This window comes from Lactuca virosa, chromosome 1 (genome assembly GCF_052849685.1).
Source record: "Lactuca virosa cultivar CGN04683 chromosome 1, Lactuca_virosa_CGN04683_v6, whole genome shotgun sequence".
Taxonomy (NCBI): domain Eukaryota; kingdom Viridiplantae; phylum Streptophyta; class Magnoliopsida; order Asterales; family Asteraceae; genus Lactuca; species Lactuca virosa.
In genome coordinates this window covers 81,225,446-81,246,419 of record NC_136426.1, presented here as the reverse complement: position 1 = coordinate 81,246,419, position 20,974 = coordinate 81,225,446, and the positions used below count along the sequence as shown (strand labels likewise).

At 34.3% G+C, this 20,974-nt stretch overlaps 1 protein-coding gene and 1 long non-coding RNA gene across 3 annotated transcripts; one reads left to right on the top strand and one right to left on the bottom strand.

The window, feature by feature from the left end:
• The first annotated feature begins 8,160 nt into the window (after positions 1-8,160).
• On the top strand, positions 8,161-8,564 carry LOC145105391 (uncharacterized). The gene is made up of 3 exons (XR_013707289.1): positions 8,161-8,277; positions 8,356-8,413; positions 8,500-8,564. It is a non-coding gene; the product is annotated as an uncharacterized LOC145105391 (long non-coding RNA).
• Positions 8,565-10,469: 1,905 nt separating this feature from the next.
• Positions 10,470-20,498, bottom strand: LOC145148771 (uncharacterized). Of its 2 annotated transcripts, XM_079075169.1 has the most exons (11): positions 20,226-20,427; positions 18,605-20,130; positions 18,428-18,493; positions 15,082-16,077; positions 13,973-14,866; positions 13,650-13,799; positions 12,815-12,927; positions 11,787-12,147; positions 11,519-11,629; positions 11,291-11,406; positions 10,470-11,112 (listed from the first exon to the last, which is right to left on the bottom strand). In XM_079075169.1, the coding sequence occupies exons 1-11, from the start codon at positions 20,314-20,316 to the stop codon at positions 10,704-10,706; spliced, it is 4,833 nt and encodes a 1,610-aa protein (XP_078931295.1). In that variant the 5' UTR covers positions 20,317-20,427; the 3' UTR covers positions 10,470-10,703. The 2 variants fall into 2 exon arrangements, with proteins under 2 accessions (XP_078931295.1, XP_078931294.1); XM_079075168.1 differs by having other exon boundaries at positions 18,605-20,498.
• Positions 20,499-20,974: the final 476 nt, after the last annotated feature.

Here is a 20,974-nt window from a genome sequence, read left to right as displayed (position 1 = left end):
CCTGCTAAAGTCTTATGGTATTTGCCTATCATTCCAAGATTAAAACGGTTATTTGCAAACGCTAAAGATGCAAAGCTGATGCGATGGCATGCTGAGGAGCGTACAATAGACGACAAAATAAGGCATGTTGCAGATTCTCCTCAATGGAGAAATATCAATTCTAAGTTTGAAGAATTTGGTCAGGATATTAGAAATATTAGGTTTGGACTTAGTTCTGACGGCATTAATCCATTTGGAAGCTTGAGCAGCCGCCATAGTACATGGTCGGTTCTTCTTTGCATCTACAATCTTCCGCCTTGGTTATGTATGAAAAGAAGATACATCATGATGTCACTGCTAATTCAAGGTCCAAAGCAACCGGGAAATGACATTGATGTTTATTTATCTCCATTAATCGAGGACATGAAAAAGTTGTGGAGTCCAGGTGTCGAAGTGTATGATGCATATAGTAGGGAAAATTTCCAACTTCGGGCCATGATTTATTGCACCATAAGTGATTTCCCAGCATATGGGAATTTATCTGGATACAGTACAAAGGGGTCAAAGGCATGTCCAGTATGCGAAGATGACACATAATCGGTATGGTTGAAAAATTGCAAGAAAAATGTATACATGGATCATCGAAGATATCTTCCAAATAACCATCTGTATCGTAAGGGCAAAAAAGTGTTTAATGGTAAAACCAAGAGCACGACAGCAAGGACACCGTTACGATGAGAAATTGTATTTTCCCATGTTGAAAATCTAAACATTACATTCAGAAAAACCAAAGGTAAATGGAAACGAAAACATAAACATAATGCCAAAGGTAAAGGTACAACTCCTCTAGAAAATGATATTTGGAAGAAAAGATCTATATTTTGGGATTTACCATATTGGAAGCACTTGCAGGTTCGACATTGTCTTGACATTATGCATATCGAAAAAATGTTTGTGAAAGCTTGATAGCCTTATTGTTAAACATCAAGGGGAAAACAAAAGATAGGGTTAATGTTCGAGATGACATGGTTGAAATGGGGATTCGACCCGAGCTTGCTCCTATTAAGAATACTGGAAAGCGCACGTATCTTCTAGTAGCTTGTTATACCATGTCAAAGGCCGAGAAAACAACTTTTTGCAAGTGCTTGCACGGTGTGAAGGTTCCATCCGGCTATTCTGCTAACATTAAGAAGTTAGTGTCAATGAGTGAACTAAAACTTCTTGGTATGAAGTCTCATGATTGTCATGTTTTGATGGCCCACATGATTCCTATTGCAATTCGTGGAATATTACCAGATCACCTTCGACACATAATCACAAAGTTATGTTTGTTTTTCAACATGATTCATTCAAAAGTTATTGGTCCTGAAGTGTTAGATTCTTGGCAAAGTGATATCATCTTGACGTTATGCCAGCTTGAGATGTATTTCCCACCTTCATTTTTTTGATATCATGGTTCATCTAATATCTCATATTGTTAGAGAGATAAAGTATTGCGGGTCGGTATACCTACGATACATGTATCCATTTGAGAGATATATGGGTGTCTTAAAAAGGTATGTAAGGAATATTGTTGAAGGATATGCTACAGAGGAGGTAATTGAATATTGTACTGACTATTTAAAAGGTGTTACAAGTATTGGCATACCGAAATCTCGACACGAGGGTAGACTTGTAGGATATGGGATGATTGGATTGAAATGGGTAACTCCAAATAAAGAAGACTTGCATCTGGCACATTTTACAGTCCTACAACATATGACGATCATTGCTCCATACGTAAACGAGCACAAAAGATATATAGAAATGTCGAATAGTGGTAAGAGCAAAAGATGGTTGATTACAGAACATAACAAAACATTCTCACAATGGTTAAAAGACAAAGTGAAAGCAAGTTATGGCGTGAACAATGTTGATCAAGCTGTGGTACATCTAGCAAATGGTCCCGAACATGTTGTGGCAACGTACCAAGCGTACGACATTAATGGTTATACATTCTACACTAATCAACAAGATAAAAAAAGTACACTTCAAAATAGTGGAGTAACGTTAGAAACATTGTTGACATCTGAACCATTCCCCATGATAGTAGCCAAACACTTAGAATCATCATGATTAGAAGCATCCATAACTTGTCTTCCCTTATTAGCATCACCTAGAAGAGAAGGTTTTAGATTAATGTTGTTGATAACAGTGGCAGCCTTCTGCAATATCAAATGTTCATCAGAAATTTTTCCCAGTGAGGCACAATCCTTGACCTCCCCTTCTTCCTTACTCAATTCGACATCAGAATCAACATCTGATTCCACCACCACATTACCACTATCATTCCATTTAGAAGATTTATATGTTTTTTTTTAAATGCATACATCTTGTGATTATGAATTTGTATCAGGTGACATGTGATTTTATACATGTTATTTCAGCTTATATAGACGAACACTTGTTTGTACTCTAAACTTTATATGATTTATTTGCTAACTGATTTTATACATGTTATTCCAGCTTATATTATTCTTATATATTTCCTCTAGAGTAAATATGATGAATGATCAGCCACAACAAGAAGTAGAACCACAACCACAGCCACAACAAGAACCAAAACCACAGCCACAACCACAACCACAACCGAGGAAAAAAAGAACAACCACAAAACTAATCGACCATAAAGAGCCACAAGAAGTTGATTTCAACAATATTGGTCAGCATGTTGGGAAGAAACAAAGTAAGTTTGCTAACGAGTGTGGTGTTATTACGAGGTCGATGATTTCTGTTGAATATACGAGTTGGAAGAAAGTGCCAATTGCTTAAAAAGATATGCTATGGTCGGCAATTAAGGTTCGTTATCTACATAAGACCCATTCCATGTACTTTCATCTAATCAAGATGTGTTATTAATACTTAGTATCCTTATTCTAAAAAAACAGAAACGTTGGAATATTCCGAATGACAACCGTAAAAAGATGTGCTTAGAATATGCAACAGCCAGTGGAGAGCCTTTAAGAAAAGGCTTAAAAAGAAATGTGGTAACCAAAGAGATCCACTTGAGACCTAATCATATTTGGAAAGAAGTACATTGCAGAGCTTTAGACAGAGAATATCATCAGAGGAGTTCCAAGTGTGTTGGACTTTAATTGCACGTAATTATATTACTTATTGTGTTGCATTGTTTTAACTGTGTTAATTAATTTCATTTGTAGGAGATAAGTAAGAAAGCGAGGGCGAGTTCAATGCATAATAAGAATCCTGCCCGTGTAGGACCACTTGGTTACAGGGGCAAGAAAGCCGAGTGGGAACAAGAGATGACATCTGGTCAATTGACACCCCAATTGTATCAGATAAAAAGCGAGCGTTAACTGCATTATGTTATGGGTAGAAGATCTAAAAATGAGTTGGGGTCGAACATAATACCGCCTACCATACAACCCATAGTGGACAAGCTTGTAAGCAAATTCTTTTAATCATTTAAATCTAAGTAATTACTCTCACTGGTTTGCTGTTTTCGTTAACAGGTTGATGTCCAGACTCAAATCTCTAAAGGAGATTTGGTGCTCAGTCCAGGAGAGGACTTGTTGACAAAGGTAATAGGACCGGAGCACCCAGGCCGTATCAGGGCTGTTGGTCATGATGTTGGATTGAGAAAAGGGATGCAAGGGACTGATAAAAAAAAGAGGAAAAAACATGAAAACAAAACTATTGATAAACTGCAGGCAAAGATAGATTTGATGGGCTCCCAACTGGCAAAGCTACAAGCACACTTTGACTTACAATGTAACGCCCGTAGATCCGGGCTAGTCAAATTAGAGGCAATAAGTGTCAAAAATGACTTTTCGGCAAAATATTAGTTAGAATAAATAATATTAACCAAGTTGTAGTATATGTTACAAGGTTTCTGTACATATAAAGAACGCCGAAATCTGAGTTATAACGAAGAAGTTATGACCCGTCGAAGTTTCGCGACGGGACCGACACAATACTGGGAAGCGTGGATAGTGAATTTACGATGGAGCGATATTCAGCCATAACGATCTAAATGAAAGTCGTAGAATACATTAAACCGAGAACATCCATAAAAAGAACGCCCAAATCTGACTTCGTATGAGGAAGTTATGATTTTTCTAAGATTCGGCTTAGCAGTGCACGACCCGAAACTCGAATTTTAGTTCGAGCGGTTTTTGGCTTACGTGACCTAAATGAGAGTTGAAGATCTCATTAATAGGAACTCAACGGTAAAAAGACAGACGAAAACGGAGTCTGTATGAAGGAGTTACGAATTCTTCACGTTCATTTAACAGTCTAAACTCCTCCTACTGTTAAATTTAAGTTCGGTCGAGAGTTAGCCAACTGAGTCTAAATGAAAGTTGTAGATCTTGTTTTTACCTACGCATGGATATAAAGAACGTCGAAAATGGAGCTCGTATGCGAAAGTTACGAATTTTTAAAGGTTGCACTCGATTTTGCGAAGCCTGTTGCTCGATCGATGACGTGGCCGGATCCAAGCCGCTGCTTGTTGATCACGCTTCGCCTTCGGATGATGACACCTGTCCTCGCATTACGCCCTGCGTACGCCTCGCACTCCTCGGCCCAGCAAGCTCCACGTCGCACCACCCGGAGACCGACACCTCGCATCCTATCCGAAACTTCGCCCAGCGTAGCCCTTCCGAACGCGCAACGTAGTCCGAGGCTGGCGCCTATAAAAGGCAGCGAAGGCTGCCGACTCTCTTGCACATTTTCCACTCTCTCTCTCTCTAGTTTCTTTCTCTCTCTACAACCCCTAACCCCCCAAAAAGCCTAGGGAACCTCCCTAGCACCCGAAGGAAGCCCCGAGGCTCCCGGAGTCTCGAGAAAAAGGGTCTTTCGGCTCGGAAACGCTGCTCCAATGAAGCCCGGTTTTGCGAAAAAAGTCCACTGTAAGTGAGCTATGTCTACCTTATCTTTAGTATAGCTTATGTTTTAATATAGTAACGTTATTAGGAACTTATAATGAGTATTTGGGCTATTATTATGAGTTATATAAGAGTGTTTCTTAACGCTTATATAATAGTAATAATATCTAGACTATTAATTAGTCGCGGTTAACGTTAAACTAAACTCTAGTGGTAATGATACTAGGTTTTATCCGATGGAAATTGTTTTAACAGTAACGAAGTGCTGTCCGAGTACCAAGTCATCACCTTATCAAGTGAGTGCATGGTTACTTTCATCTTACACATAGATATGAAGTATTTTATATAAACTATGTGCTATGTGTGAATATTATCTGTATAATTGCTATCTATGTTGGATGAACGATTTTATACATGTTTTAAATGATTTAAACTGTATATGTATTTTATATCTACGATAATGTTGGGGTAAAACATGGGTAGATGTAATAGACGGAGTATGAGTTGGATGATGAGTTGAGAGGTGAAATAGACCGTGAGGTGAGGGTGACAGGTGGACAATATGAGAAGCCTTTTTCCCAAATGATGGCCCCGTCATTCAGCAGAGTATGGATGACAACCACGGACTATTCTAGACAGTCCAGTGGAACACTAGCAGGCTCGCAACCTATAGGTGTTGTGAACGATGTGTTCACCAGTGTACTCTAAAAACTCATTGACATGTATTGCGAGTGGATACTGTCGATAAACGAAATAGCCCTGGCAGCTATGGATTTAGTGCCTGTTGAGCAAACCCTGGCAGCTATGGACTTAGTGCCCGTTGAGTAAACCCTGTCAACGATGGATTTCGTGTCGATTCCTTAGGATGATCCTTAGGAATGAATGAACGAGGAGTAGTTGATTCTTAGGGTAGACCCTTAAGAGTAAAGAAGATAATGAGGATGAGTAATTGGGTTAACTGTTTGACGATTAAACATAATAATTATATTATTGTGGGTTGAAAACCCTATGTACTCACCAGGTTTCCCAACCTGACCCACTCAGTTTATTTATATCACAGGTGTCGATATGAAGTCACATTACACTGAGAGATTAAGGAAATATAGATCATTAGTGATAATGAAAGTAAGTTCTGTTTATGCTTATGTTTCTGTATTGACGATGACATCCCAAATGTTTTAAAATGAATAAAAATATTTTCTTCGGAAATGCTTTGATAACGTATTTATCATGTTTTACTGGGAACAAAAATCCGCAACATTTTTATTAAAAGAGGTACTCTGATTTTAATTAAGCATAAACAAAATCGGTCTTTTCTGACCGTAAAAAATAGGGATGTCACATACAACATGGGTCTAGGAACCATGCCCCAGATGATGCAAGCTTAGGGGTTCAACAAAATAATTATGGCTCGACTCCAACATTAGATGCTTTGGATGCGATAAAGGTAAATGAGTGTATTTATTTTCCAGTAACATCTAGAAGCAATAAAAACTAAACCTGTTAACCTGTTAGTAGAGAAATTATGCTCAAGACTAGGGATGAGCAACAAAATTGAGTACTAATGTTTTTCTAATTATTTTTTTAGTGATAATATACTTGTTTAATTGATTTAACTAATATTTTTTTCTTGGATGTTAAACATTGTTTGATTCCATATCATCAGAAGTGGTAATGTATTTCTTTCTATATTCTTATAATTGCACAAATTATTATAAATATATACAATAAGTAAACATTCGTTTGTGAGATATGAACAATGTAGCTAAACTGCACTATGTACAAGAAGTAGCTGCCGTATAATTTAATCTTTGAATTGTTTTGATATTAACTTACATAAATTGCCCTTACAGTTTTATGTTCTATTCATAAGTCACCACTTAGAAACCCATTTTTTCACTTTTTACCCTTACAACCCAATTAACTTGACATTTGCAACCTTTTTTCCTTCTTTTTTTTTTCGTTTTTTGTCCTTATAATATATATGTTATTACAATAGATACATTTTTCTACTTGCCATTTGAAGCACTTTAACTTTTTTTTTTTCATTATTATCTTGAAAAACTATGTTTTTATATATACACGTTGCAAGATCGGTATATGCAATGGTATGGACTTTATATACTTTTCTACCAACAAATACAAATATACCTTAATATCATCATTTTGGTTGCATAATTGAGACAAAAGACTCTAGTTTTTTAATTAAAATGTTTTCTTAGAAGGATTTGAACTATAATAGATATACTTAGAATGGTTAAAAATTCAAATATGGTTATTACATTATTAAGCACTTTTTTTGTTTATTATCCTTCAAAGATCTTTTATTTTTATTTTTGTTTTACTATATGTGAGCAGATGCCTACCCCTTGTGAATTGGTGTTACCCTATGGGGAGTTGGACCAAAAATGTGCAAAGGGATTGGTCTTTTCATATGGGAATGGGTTAATACACACATTGCCTTTACGAGAAAATCACCTGAAGGTTATGATAGACAACATTGATAGATATGAAAACTTTCCTCTTCCTGTGATGACAAAAGAAGTTGCTAACCTACAAGGGGCGGTTGGCACTGTAATTCAATGGCCTCGGATTGCAATTATTCTTGCAAAGGTACATATGCAATATCGTTTACTTTTTCAGCTACTATATAAACAACAAATTATAATTGTATGTCATATTCAAATGAATTAAAATGTAGGAACAAAGAGCGAAGAAACAAATTCCAACCACAAGTTTGGTGCCAACAATTGCAAGGGCTGGTACAAACAAGAACATACCCAACCAAACATCCAGCAAGGCGAGGCCGATTGAATATCTTCGTGATTGCTTGAAGACCAACCAAGTGGTTAACATTGTAGCCGATTCTGGGATTTTGGAAGTCGGGACATATGATTTTTCGGTTACATGTGAAGAATATTTTTGACTGCTGAGAAAACAAACAACTGATGCTTCAATCATAACTGCTTGGCAACTGTAAGTCCATAAAAATTTTATATTATTAGTTGACCATAACATTTTTTGTTTTCTTGTTTGTAGGATTCTTCATTCAATGGTTCGGACACGTATGAACAAATGTGCTTTCTTAAACCCTTATAATATTCTAGGGGAGGCATGCCAGAAAAACCCAGAGGGTGTCGTTAGTTATCTTGTTGATTCCATTCGTCTGCACCATGGAAAATTGTTTCTCATTGCACCATATTTGCAAAAGTACAATAATTTCTTATCTTTATTATTATTATTTTGTTTGTTTTCTTATTATTTATACTAAATGTTTAAACATTTCTAGTAAGCATTGGGTGTTCTTGGTGATTTCCCTTCGCAATCGCATTGTCTATATTTTGGATTCTCTTAAGGATCGTATAGAAAAGTCTGCCGACTACCATTACCTGCTCAAAAAACATGTGGACATGTAAGAAATTACTTACATCATAGCAAGATATAAATCTTTTTATTATTTTGAACACAACACTTGTTTATTTCTTTTAAGGGCTTTCATGAGGTATGAAAAAGACACTTCAACTCCAATTGGATGGATTTTTGCTAAGGTAATTCATCTTGTTATATACCAAAACAAATAATTGTTGTAGTTTCATTTGTTTGATTAATGTTTATTTTTTGCTACAATTTTTAGTGCAACCAACAACTTGGTGGTTTAGAGAGCAGACATTATGTAATGTGATGGATGTTTGATTTCTTGAAGACAAGACAACATGGATTTCCTAGTAAAGTAAGTACCTTTTTAATATTTGTTCATTTTGTTTATTGCAATAAAATATTTGGTTTGTTAATGAATATGTTTAATTTTACATTTAATATAGTCCGGTAGCATTTGGGATGACAAAAGTCCCTTTGAGGAAAATGTGTTGCTTGCAACTGTTGCTACCTGGTCTAGAGAGTTTTTGAATAACTATATGAATGATGTGGTCCTTTAAAAAAGCATATATGGTTAGTTATTGAATTCTAAAACTTCCTAACTTTTGTTTAATTATCTTTTGTTGGAGTTTTTACCTTTTTACTTTCATTTGTTTGTTTTTCAGGGAGGTTAGAAGAAAGAGCCATTACAATTATTTTTTTGGACAATCCCTATGCCAAGTCAAGACAAATGTTTTTTTTTGTAAGTTTTCATGCAAGTTGTATGATGTATGAAATTACCAAATCCACGATTTCTTTTGCTACCTAGACAATTGTCTTTGTTTGATTATATTTTTATCAATGACTATTATGGTTTATTTAACAGTTCCATATAAAAAACATTGTTTATCTGTATAATATGTGTTATAAATTGATAGTCTACAACTATTATACTCTTATTTTTATAAAATTATATTAAAAAAAATATAAGAGTGTTAAAAGGAACCGGTTTCTAATCTAGAAACCAGGTTCTAAACCTATTGTGGAAAAAAGGGTAAAAGTCTATTACGACCCGGTTGTTTGTATGAAGTATGAACCGGTATATATTTTGTTTTCATATGCCCCGGTTATATTGAAAGGAACCGGTTCTAATATCTATAGGTAGTTGGGATGGAAAGTGTTATATGACCCGGTTATGTAAATGCAAACTGAGCTCTATTTGTAATAAAAAGACCCGGTTTAGAACCGGGTTCTATTACAAATTCCACATAGGACTCACCAACATCAAACCCGGTTGCAAAACCGGCTTCTTTAAGCTATAACCGAGTCTTTTAATGCTTTTTGTAGTGGTGTTGTAAGACCAAAATTATTAAAAATTTTGTGTTGAAAAACTATTTTAATTTTATAAAATTTATTTATTTTAATTTCGGTTTATTGTAGTAGTTTGCAGATGTTTAAAAAAAAAAAACATGTTTCTTATTACAGTCGTTTGGTCCATCACTTCTGCTACAGAAGGTTGCTGAGATTTTGGCTTAAAAAAAACAACACCTTGGTCTTAGGTTCTTCCACTTAGAAACGTCTGTATTTCAACTGTAATAACACTTCCTTTTTTTCCAATCATTCATGCAAAAGATTGAGATTACCCATCTTACCCATTATCGATCATATAAACATGTTTTGAATCCATGTAAATGCAACCAAATTATCTATTTAATTTAAATTGATAATCGATTTCAAGATTATGAACCGATTTCAATAGTATAAGAGGACTAGTTCAAAATGTCTACAAAAGCAGCTGAACTGGATATCAGCTAAAAGGTGCGTCTTGCCTCACTTTTGTCTATAGATTTCAAATATTTCATATATTTAACTTCATTTACACAAGTTTGATTTTTTTTTCGATAAATCTTCCATGCACATCAAGCGTTTGATGAAATGTCTGACTGAAATATTTTTCATGAATGGAATGCCACATTGTTGTATGGTATGTTGATATTGTGGTCTGATCAACTCATATAGTATCCTCAAGTTTACTTTGATCGTAGTACTATTGTATGTAGTATTGTGTATTATGTAAGCACATACTATACTTAATTGAGTCTATATGTGAGACTAATGAACACATGCTTTGAAGTATAATAAGAAAGTGAAATTATATAAGGAAAATCCCCCCAATGAGATAATTTACAGGAAACTGTTTGACAGACATCAACTATGTTGTTGCCAACATGTTATCCGAAAACAATGCACTAATAGTCGATAATAAGTTGCATTTTTAAGCACAAATTGCCACATAATAATGGCTACAAACATGACCATTCAGTTTTATGATTAAGGATGTGATAGTTCGTTCATGCGGTGGTATGACATATATCATACTCCTAACACAAGTATAGAATCTTTGTAAGACAAATATTTGTAATGTTCACTAATAACTATATATGCTTTCTTATATCTGCTCACATCATTGCCTCATATATCTGCTTATATCGGTCGAAACTCGATGCTGCTTATAATGAGTCCGGATAAAGTTCCTTCATAACTTATGAGCTTCAAATTAATAGAAACACAATCATCTTGAAGCTTATTACTTGAGTTGAATTGCCATACATTCACCTCCATCCATCCATTTTCCCTCTCAACTGGAACCCAATCCGTATCATTGACATTACATGGGCTTGGGGATCTAAAATAAATAATTCTTGTGTTTTTCTTTTTTCGGTTAGATAATTCTCGTACTATAACCGGGCAACGCAATCCATGACACTGTTCTGAAAGCTTGAACACAAGGTAACATGCATATTCTGTATCTGGTGACAGCCTTTGACTTTCAATCTTGCACTTGATACGAAATACTTGTTGTCTTGCAAGCTCAAGCACCTCTTCTTGGGATCTGGATGTATGGTAGCATGATTAGATACTTTTTGGAGAAGGATCAAGCAATACACAAGAATATGATTAAAAATATATAATAAACTATTTATATATAAATGAGTAAGCTCCAACTATTTAAGTCAGAATTGTTGAGAACAAATTAACCAGAATTAGTCAAAAAAATGAAATAAACACACCTGAACTGGGTTGAGTTTATGGAATTAAAAAGCTTCATATTAGAAGATTCATAAAGAGCCTCCTTTGCCAAAAGCATATAATGCTTCTTTTTGTTCTCTTCCTTTAGCGTGCTTAACTGTCATAAAGTCAATATAATTTATTACCAAAATCTCAAGATTTACTTATTTTTATTTATATATTTTTTTTAAATTCTACTGCACATAAAAGATGATAGAAGTCCAAAGGACCTTTTCAACTTCTTCAGAAGTAGGTGGCAACTGTTGCTCCTGGTACACGTTCAAGTCTGATTTACAGCTTTGTTGGCTTTCCTTTAATACCTTGATTTCTTCATGTTTCACCTGTATAAAATATGTAAAATAATGTTTTATATATATATATATATATATATATATATATATATATATATATATATATATATATATATATATATATATATATATAGATAGATAGATAGAACATGACCAAAATGTGGTCAAATAGAATACTCAAACTTGCATTATTAATGGCTTGAAATTGAATGCCTTCAACATAAACATCACGACTTCCACAATAGCATCGTGAAAAGCTCTCTAGTAGAAACTCAAATTTAGTATCTTCTTTGCAGTTTGAGAATCGACACAATTCGATTTTCATCCACCCATCTTCTCTCCATGTTGCGAAATGTGTATGTAAGGTTTCACTTCCCTTTTTATATTTGAGGTTCACATACATCCGTTTAGCTAAAGATCTTCTTGGACCACAAAATCTAAATACCAGATGAACACCATAATTGACACCCGGAGATAAAAATTGAGCTTTTGACTTTATCTGGAGCCTTAGATTTGAAATATTTGATATCTCTGCTACTTCATGAAACCTGCATATACATATTATAAGGTATCTAAATTAGTCATAGCCTCTAATCTCTACGCCCACACAATAGACACTTTTATTTTTGGATTGATGTCTTCCACCCCAAATAAATGGATACCTTTCAATCTTTTGAACAAGAGTTAAAATTTACATTTATTAATTAACATTGTATCAATAAACATTTAGATTATAAATAACATAGATTCTTGTGTCATAATATTCTCTATTGTTTCATTGTAGATTGGTAATTTTTATAGTAAATCTGTGAACCACCCACTTTGAATTATATGCTTTGTTACCTAAATGTTGAAAAAACGTATCTGTAACATTGTGCCAAAACGTACACTTGGTAAATGTATTTGTTACACTACATACTTCTTTCTCTTTAATGAATTGTAGATATTCTATACTTCTTTATAATACTTCTTTCTATTTAATAGTACAGCGTAAATGTAAACTATTTTCTGTTTCGTAACTTGTTATGTAAAAAATCAGGAACTTTTTAGAAAAAAATGAGACCCTCATTATTCTGGAAGTTAAAAAATGCAATGTAATAAACACTCGTCATAATCAAAATGGAAAGGCAATTGAATGTAACATTAACAAAACAGAACAATATATAAATCTAACAATGGTAAATGTTTGAACGTGCATAAAACACACACACACACCTTGATTTTGGAACAATTCCAGATGGCCATTTATGTGACCGACGGTGCTTGTATAGGAGCTTTCTGGCTGATATCATTTCATTTCGATCTCCATTATCGTCTAATGAAAACAACTGTTATGCAAAACAAAACAAAATAAATCAAACCCAAGTTATGTTATGTTTGAACACCTGTATATATGATTTGCTATAATCTCCCTACCAATAGTTGTTTTATATCTATTCTGTAATAAAGAGATCCATTCAGGCAAAAAGGATCCACATAAAGCATAAATCAATGAAAACTAATATTTAGCTTGAAGTAGATCATGCATGAGCAAGAATAGTAATTGGGTTCTAAAGTTGGAGGTTTTTGGTTAATTCAAAATATTTTAAATTTTGAAACTCAAGTGATGAAGTTACTTAATCTTATATATTCTAAGACCATCCGTTATACCCACCACTAACCACTTTAGTGGTGAGTGCCACATCATCACCACACACAACCACTAAAAGGTTGGTATACCCACCACTATAACCGTCTTATTAATTGATTTTTAAATAAATATATATATATATATATATATATATATATATATATATTATTGTAGAGAGAGATAGAGAAAGTTAAGAGAGAGATAGAGAGAGAAAGAAATGTATTGGACGTTGGCTTCCGTTGTGTGCACCACAATCCACCACTACCACTAAGTAATGGGATGGTGTGCACTATAGTGGTTAGTGGCCATTTAGACCACAAAAGGGCTAGTCCTTGGTATACCAGATGGCCTAAGCAAATGCAAGGAATGCACGGAGCACCAAATGGATTGGACATATCATATAAAGAAGGATCTAATTACCACTTTGCCCTTTTGAAGGAGGATTCCTTCGGAAAGCATGTCGTGAAGGTCCTTTTTCTTTTTACTCAAGTAGTTTTCAGATTCTTTTGACATCTTGAATATTTCTTCATAGTCATGAGGCAATTTGGGTCTCCATATTTCATAATCATCCTGTATATCAGTTAAACATTAAAAGAAAATCATATTTTTCTTTTTCTTATTCATGAAAAACTAGAGTTTAAGATGTTTAGATCAGTACTAACTTTTCATTTAGTTATGTTTTGATACACTTGAAGTAAATTCTGAAATAATGACATTTTCCTAATTAGAATATGAAAACTTACCTGTAATTTCAATGCTTCCTCAAGTCGTAGGAGCACGTTACCTGTAGTAGGTCGGTTTTGTCGTAGATCATCCACACATTCATTGGCGAGTTTTTGGAATGCAGTCAATGATTCTGGCGCAATTTGTTCCTTTATATACTTAAACACCATATCACCAAGTTTTCCTTTTCTATAATGGCGTTTAAACGTATCTATTAGGATTTTAATTTGGCCATTGATGTCTTCGAACATCAATCTCCCACACAAGATCTCAAATAAAAGCACTCCGAATGAGTATATATCAGATGCTTTCTTAAAGACACCATCTGCAAGGTATTGTGGGTCACAATAGCCTTTTGTGCCACAAGCATTGTCGATCACATCCTCATTTACTGAAGTTATTGAGGAAAGCCCAAAATCAGAAATTTTTGCTTTCCAATCCTCACCTAATAGAATGTTTGGACTCTTGATATCCCTATGCATCACCACCTCTTGTGTTGCACCACCCCCATGAAGGAAATCTAAACCACGTGCAATATCAATGCATATCTCCAGCCGTTTCCTCCATGTAAGATCCTTGTTGCCCAAATGCCAGTCGAGACTTCCTTTTGACGCATACTCATAAACAATGATTTTTTCACCAGGTTGGTTGCAATAACCTACAAGACCAATCACATTTCTATGTTTGTACTCTAAAAGAATTTCAAGTTCTGTTAAAAATTCAGTTTCTCCTTGACCACCAGCTGTATCCAATCGCTTTGCAGCTATATTGGTGTGACGTCCATCAATGCTTGTAACTTCTCCTCTGTAAACCCTCCCGAATCCTCCTCTTCCAATGCGATTGTTATTACTGAAGTCATTTGTGGACAATTTAATGTCTTCAAGTGAAATTTGGAGGTTATCCTTGTGGTTTTTCTGTGAATCATGAGACACCCCAATCAATATGAAAAACTCAAAGATAAACTGAAAGTAATTCTTATCTAAAACTGATTTGATTAGCTATCTTGAATTTTAGGTACTCAATTTTGTGTCTATCGACGTGTTCAATGACCATTGAAATGTCCAAGTTAATTTTTTTTTTCTAACAATGCATGAAGGATCAAGTATATATGAAGAGAAAATTGACTTACTTGAAGTTGTAATGCATTCTTGAGTTTCTCGACGACAATTCCAATTTTTGGACGCTTTTTATGAGTTTCTGCCAAACATCGATATGCGATATCTAGAAATGTCTCCAGAGAATCTTGATTGGGCCCTTTACTTAAAGTAAAAATGTTTTCATCAAATTCTTCCATTATTTTAGAATCTAGCATATCCTTTTGTGTTCCTTTCTGAAAGTGTTGCCGGACAAAGGGTGCGAGCCCCTTGTCATTTTTATTCGTGTAAGCTTGAGCATATGCCAAACTCCCAGACAAGATCTCAAAGAAAACTACCCCCAATGAATAGATATCTGATGCTTTTTTCAGCTTACGCGTCTTCTCATATTCTGGATCCAAGTACACATTTGTACCTGCAACATTTGTCTCGAGATAACTGGCCTGTTGAGACAAGGGACTGATTTTGGAGAGCCCAAAGTCAGCAATCTTTGCCACAAGATTATCATCCAACAGAATGTTGTCACTCTTTATGTCTCGGTGTATTATGCTTTGTTCGGTGTGAAGGTAATTTAGTCCTTGTGCAATATCAAGACAAATCTGTAGACGTTGCTCCCATTTAAGACTATTCATTTTATCATAACTTCTTAAATGGTCATCCAGGCTTCCATTAGAGACATACTCATAGACAAGGATCAGGTCAGAACCTTCTTCATCACAAAAGCCAAGAAGAGAGACTATGTTGGGATGCTTACAACTCGTAAGTGTTTGAATCTCTGCAGAGAACCCTTCTTCTGCTTGTGTGTCGTTTCTTTTGAAGAGGCATTTTATAGCTACGGTGCTGCGTATCTTTGGCAGATCACACTTATTATTCCCATCTATCTCCAAGGAATTTTTGCCATCAAAATGTTCGAGTTCTGCTTTGTACACTTTACCATATCCACCTTCCCCAATGCATTGTGTCTGAGAAAAATTATCGGTGGCCACCCCTATATCATGAGAGCTGATCTTCAAGTGTTCCAAGTTTTTCCACTGCAAGACAACATTGTGTGTTATTAATGGATATATTGTGTCACCGACTATGATTATTCTTTTTTTATTTAATCTTGATTTCTTTCCAAAAAGTTGAAATATCAACTCTCATTCAATTTTGTCAAATCGTTTTTGCAATGAATCTTAAACATCAATCCAATTTCGAAAAAAAAAATCGAAAATGCTTCCTACTAATATATCAATAGCTGAAAAAAAAAAAGTAAATTGATTGAATAAAATAAAATAGGAGTGTACTTTCATATAATAAGTTAATAAAATAGTGGGAGTAAGGCTTTCAATATTTGCAAAAGGATATTGAAGACCTGTGTAGATACTCAAACTTGCTTGCGGATTTCAGTTTTGACGCAAACTATATCGGATTCCCATGCGTTGGTGTTAATTTATTAATCATACATAACTTCATTTAACTAATGATCTCTTACACATAGACACTTTTTTTGTATATTTTGTATTACACCGAGTCTATTACTGTAAATATCTAATATTAATATGAACCACTGTAATTAATATAAATTAAAAAGTATGGGAAACAAAAATGTAATTAACTCACTATATTTATAAAGTACATATAAAAAAATGTTACGTATCTTTAAGTAAAAATAAGACAAATTTTAGATAAAAATCCTCAAGTCATAACCTTGTGTAGAATTGAAAACAACTTACTTACAGTCTTACAGTTAATACAAGAGAAAATGTATAAAATAGCAATTTTCTTTAATATATTTTTAAAAAAATAGCCAAAAACAAGGTAATCGTCTACTCTAATAAATGAAGCTTTTTTGTCACATGTCTTCTTCTCCTTTATTTTGACACATGTCATTTTGTAGGAGTTTTAGAATTATTATTTTCCACTTGTCATTTTTTGGGAATTTGAATTTTTTTTAAAATAAAATTTCATAAAATTCTAAAGAGTTTTATAAGGAAAGAGAATCATTCAAAGAATTTTTTATTTCTTTTATAAATGTTCCAAAAGATTACATTATCTTATATAAAAGTATTATTTTATAAAATATTTAATGTTTAAATATTGATATTAAATTTTTATTTTTAATAAACTCGTGTAATGCACGGTCTTATAGCTAGTTTAGATAAAAGTCATTGAAACCTAACCTGCCAATTGAGGTTCTTGTTTTGTAGTGTTAATGGGATGAAGTTTCGGCTCAATTACCAGGCCCAAATGTGAAGTATTTAAGTCAAAAAAAAATTTAAAACTTTTTATTTAAACGGATTTTTTGTTGAGCAAAGCGTAGATGGAGAAACATATCTACGGTTTCCTCTCTCATCTATGGTTTGTTCTTCAATTTTTGGATTTAATAAAAAACAAATTCAAGTTTTTCTTTTTAATTATTTATTTGTTTGTATTAAATGGAACAAACAACAATTTACCTTTATTGATTCAATGATTTGTTTATTACATAAATTTTACTTTGTTTTATTTTCATTAGAATGTATTTGGAAAGAATGATTTATTATAATTAACGCAATCCTAAAATAAAACAGTTTTAATTTACTGGTATAAAAACATATAAGTTTTTTTCAAAATATAATGTCCCGAAAAGTAAAATATATTTAAACTTTAATAAAAAAAATTAAATATCATAAAATGTGTCATAGTAATTTTTGTACACATTTATTTAACCAGTCTCAAAACATCATTTTGCTATATAAGTTTCCTACAAACAAATAAATAATTAAAAAACTAAAAAAAACGAAATTGAACAGAAAACTATATATGAAGAGAGAGGCATTTCTCCATCTACAGTAAACTAAAAACCGTTTAGATAAAAAAAAATTCAGAAAAAATGCTTTAAATATTACATATATATTGGCATGAGCTTTGGGCCGAAACCACAGCCCATTAACACCACAAGGAGGAAACCCAACTTGGAGGCTAGGTGAGGCCGTGAGGGGTTTAAAACTTTAAATGGCTATTTACACATATCCCATCATTAAGGTTTTTTTTTTTTTTTTTTTTTTTTTTTTTTTTTTTTTTTTTTAGCAACATCCTTTTTAAGTTATCCTACGTTAGCTATTTTTTAAAAAGTAATTAATTGAAATGGATGTTTTATGCATTTTCTCTTACTATCGCATAGTTTCAGAAGATGCTTTTTCTGTAATAAATAATTTATATTTCCGGTCTTCATTAGCAAAGGCATTGACAATTTGACATGATATATATATATATATATATATATATATATATATATATATATATATATATATATATATATATATATATATATATATATATATATATAGGATCATATATCAGATGTTTTAAAATTAGTGTAGGATAACAAAATAACCTGAAAATGAATCAGTTAATTACCTCCAATCGATTGGTTGATGTCCCTTCAACTTCACCAGCACCTTGAGAGTGTTGATTCAGTATACCCTGCAACCGATCCAATTAATGGGAATTGGATATATAACTATATCGACAGATGAAAGAAAACAAAACAAAAAGCGGGGAAGGAAAAGAATATAATTAGAATAATGGGCTTACAGGATTTTCATGTTTCCATTGAAGATCCAGCGCTTGTCGAAGTCTAATGACAATATGATCTATATCTGGGCGGTCTGACCGTTGATCCTTCAAGCAGTCATAGGCTATTTTTGAAAAGACTTCAAGTGATAGTGGGTCCATGTTTTTCCGTAGATCAGGATCGATGAGATCATGTAGTTTTTTCTGTTTATAAAGAGATATGGCCAATGGAGCTAATAAATGTTCTTCTGGAATACACAGGTGCCCAAGCCTCTGTTCATAATGGAATCTGGCAGACGGAGCTAAGGTAAACATGCACATGTCAAGGGGATTTAGTGCAGGACGTTGTTGCGTATGGACGTTAGAATCAGATTCATTCTCTCGGTATGCATTAGGGTAAAACTTCTTGAACTTCTTTCCCACCAGACTCATTCCTACAAACTCCATTGGGTCTGGAAAGCTGTTTGATGATTCGTTTGTATTTGATCGGTTTCCAGGTGCTAAGTCGACGAATGATGTGGTGCGTGATGCTACTGAAAAGTTCCTTATAACGTCGGTCAGGGATGGTGGCGCATCTGGTACTGATAAATTCTTGATTCCTAGCGGCCTCAGTGTCCCCGTTTGTTTAAATGTTTCGGAATATAACGGCGGCGGTATATGTCCTGATAAATTCCTGGTTGATGTCGTTCGAATTCGTCCTGAAAAGTTGCTTAACGGAATTGTATCATCTAAGTTGCTAGATGCTGTTCCATCAGCTAAGTTGACAGATGATTTTGTGTGTGATGCTACTGAGAAGTTTCTCGATGGTGACGCTGGCATTGGTACTGATAGATCCCTAGTTGATGGCATTTGTATTTGACTTTTTGATGGAGGCCGATTTTCAAATGTTGATGAACTGATGTTTAGTTTTCTTACAAATGAGCTGTCCTTTGGTGTGGGCTCCCTGCCCTCTGATGAGGATGAGACCTTTTGTCCGGTAATGTTTCCAGCTACATCCGGGGAGCCCTCTCTGGAACGTTGTTTGGCCAGTTTAGGAGAGTGTCTCTCATGATCCACCACGACATCAGCTGATACTTTTTGCAAATCTTGTTTTTCCAGTTGAGCTGAAACCCACTCGGGATTATTGAATGCTCTCCTCCCACACAGGACTTCAAATAATACAACCCCTAAAGAGTACACGTCGGACTTGTGTGTGACGCCTCCTGTCTTTTCATATCTTGGGTCGATATACCCTATTGTGCCACTCAGACGATCAAGGAGAAGCCGGTGTCTTCGAGCTGTTGTATTCTTCATGGATAGTTCAAAACCTGATAACTTGGGCTTCCAGTTGTCATCTAGTAAGATTTTTGAACTCTTGATATTACGATGTATCACGCTAAAATCGCGTTGCTCATCGTAATGGACGTACTTCAATGCACACGCAACACCAACACATATCTCCAGTCTGCGCATCCATGTCAAGGTCGGGTCTGCCAGATATCTGTCGAGACTTCCATGGGTCTCATACTTGTTTATTATGATCTTCTCGCCCTTCTCATCACAATACCCTATGAGAGAGACAAGATTGTCATGCTTGAGAGCAGAAAGCAATGTAACCTCCATTAAAAACTCTTTTTTTCCTTGCCTGTACTCTGGATCTAACCTTCGTGCAACAATGTCGATTGGTTGACCGGATCGAAGGAGTTGTCCTTTGTAAGCCTTTCCGAATCCACCTCGTCTGATGAGATTTTCATCAGAAAAGTTGTTGGTGGCGGATTCTATATCTTCAAATGGGATTTTTAAGTCACCGTTTATTTTGGAAGATGAAGAAGACATGATGTTTGTGTGTTATCATCAAGTAAAAAGGAGAGAGGGCAACAAATGCATTATGTGAAGGGGAAGACGACTTTCGATGTGTATATAATTAAGTCCAGCGAACCTAATCCATCCCTAGTTTTTGTATTTTAGTCCTAATAGTAGATCCACAAGTTGCAGTATACTGTAAACAATATAAATTATCAGTCTATAAAACAAGATTAAAAACTAAAAGTATAAATGCAAGCAGGGCATGCGATTAAGATACTTGAAAGTTGCTTATTCAACTCTGACATCTTCTAGCTATCACAAATACAACAAGTCAACAACTATTAACAAATAACAAACGTTAATAAACCAAATTTAGTAGACTTTGTTTTATTATATTCCCTCATCTTAGATGTTGTTTATACTATTTATTAGTATACATCGATCTTTAAATCATTAAATAGATCGAATCAAATATAAATATATGCTGAATTAGGTTAGGATGACTATTGCCTGGTACCTGCTGGCTGCTACTACGTACCATGAAGTTTGACACGTCAACTTATACTCTTATACAAACAATTTTGAGTATTAATAAACTATTAACTA

Bases quoted from the DNA above. Each gene is read 5' to 3' on its own strand.
- LOC145148771 (XM_079075168.1), bottom strand. From the start codon at position 20,398: ATGTCTTCTTCATCTTCCAAAATAAACGGTGACTTAAAAATCCCATTT. The intron at 13,800-13,972 runs GTAAGTTTTCAT...ACTGATATACAG, and splicing joins AGGAAGCATTGAAATTACAG to GATGATTATGAAATATGGAG. The intron at 12,148-12,814 runs GTGTGTGTGTGT...ATGTATATGCAG, and splicing joins GGAATTGTTCCAAAATCAAG to GTTTCATGAAGTAGCAGAGA.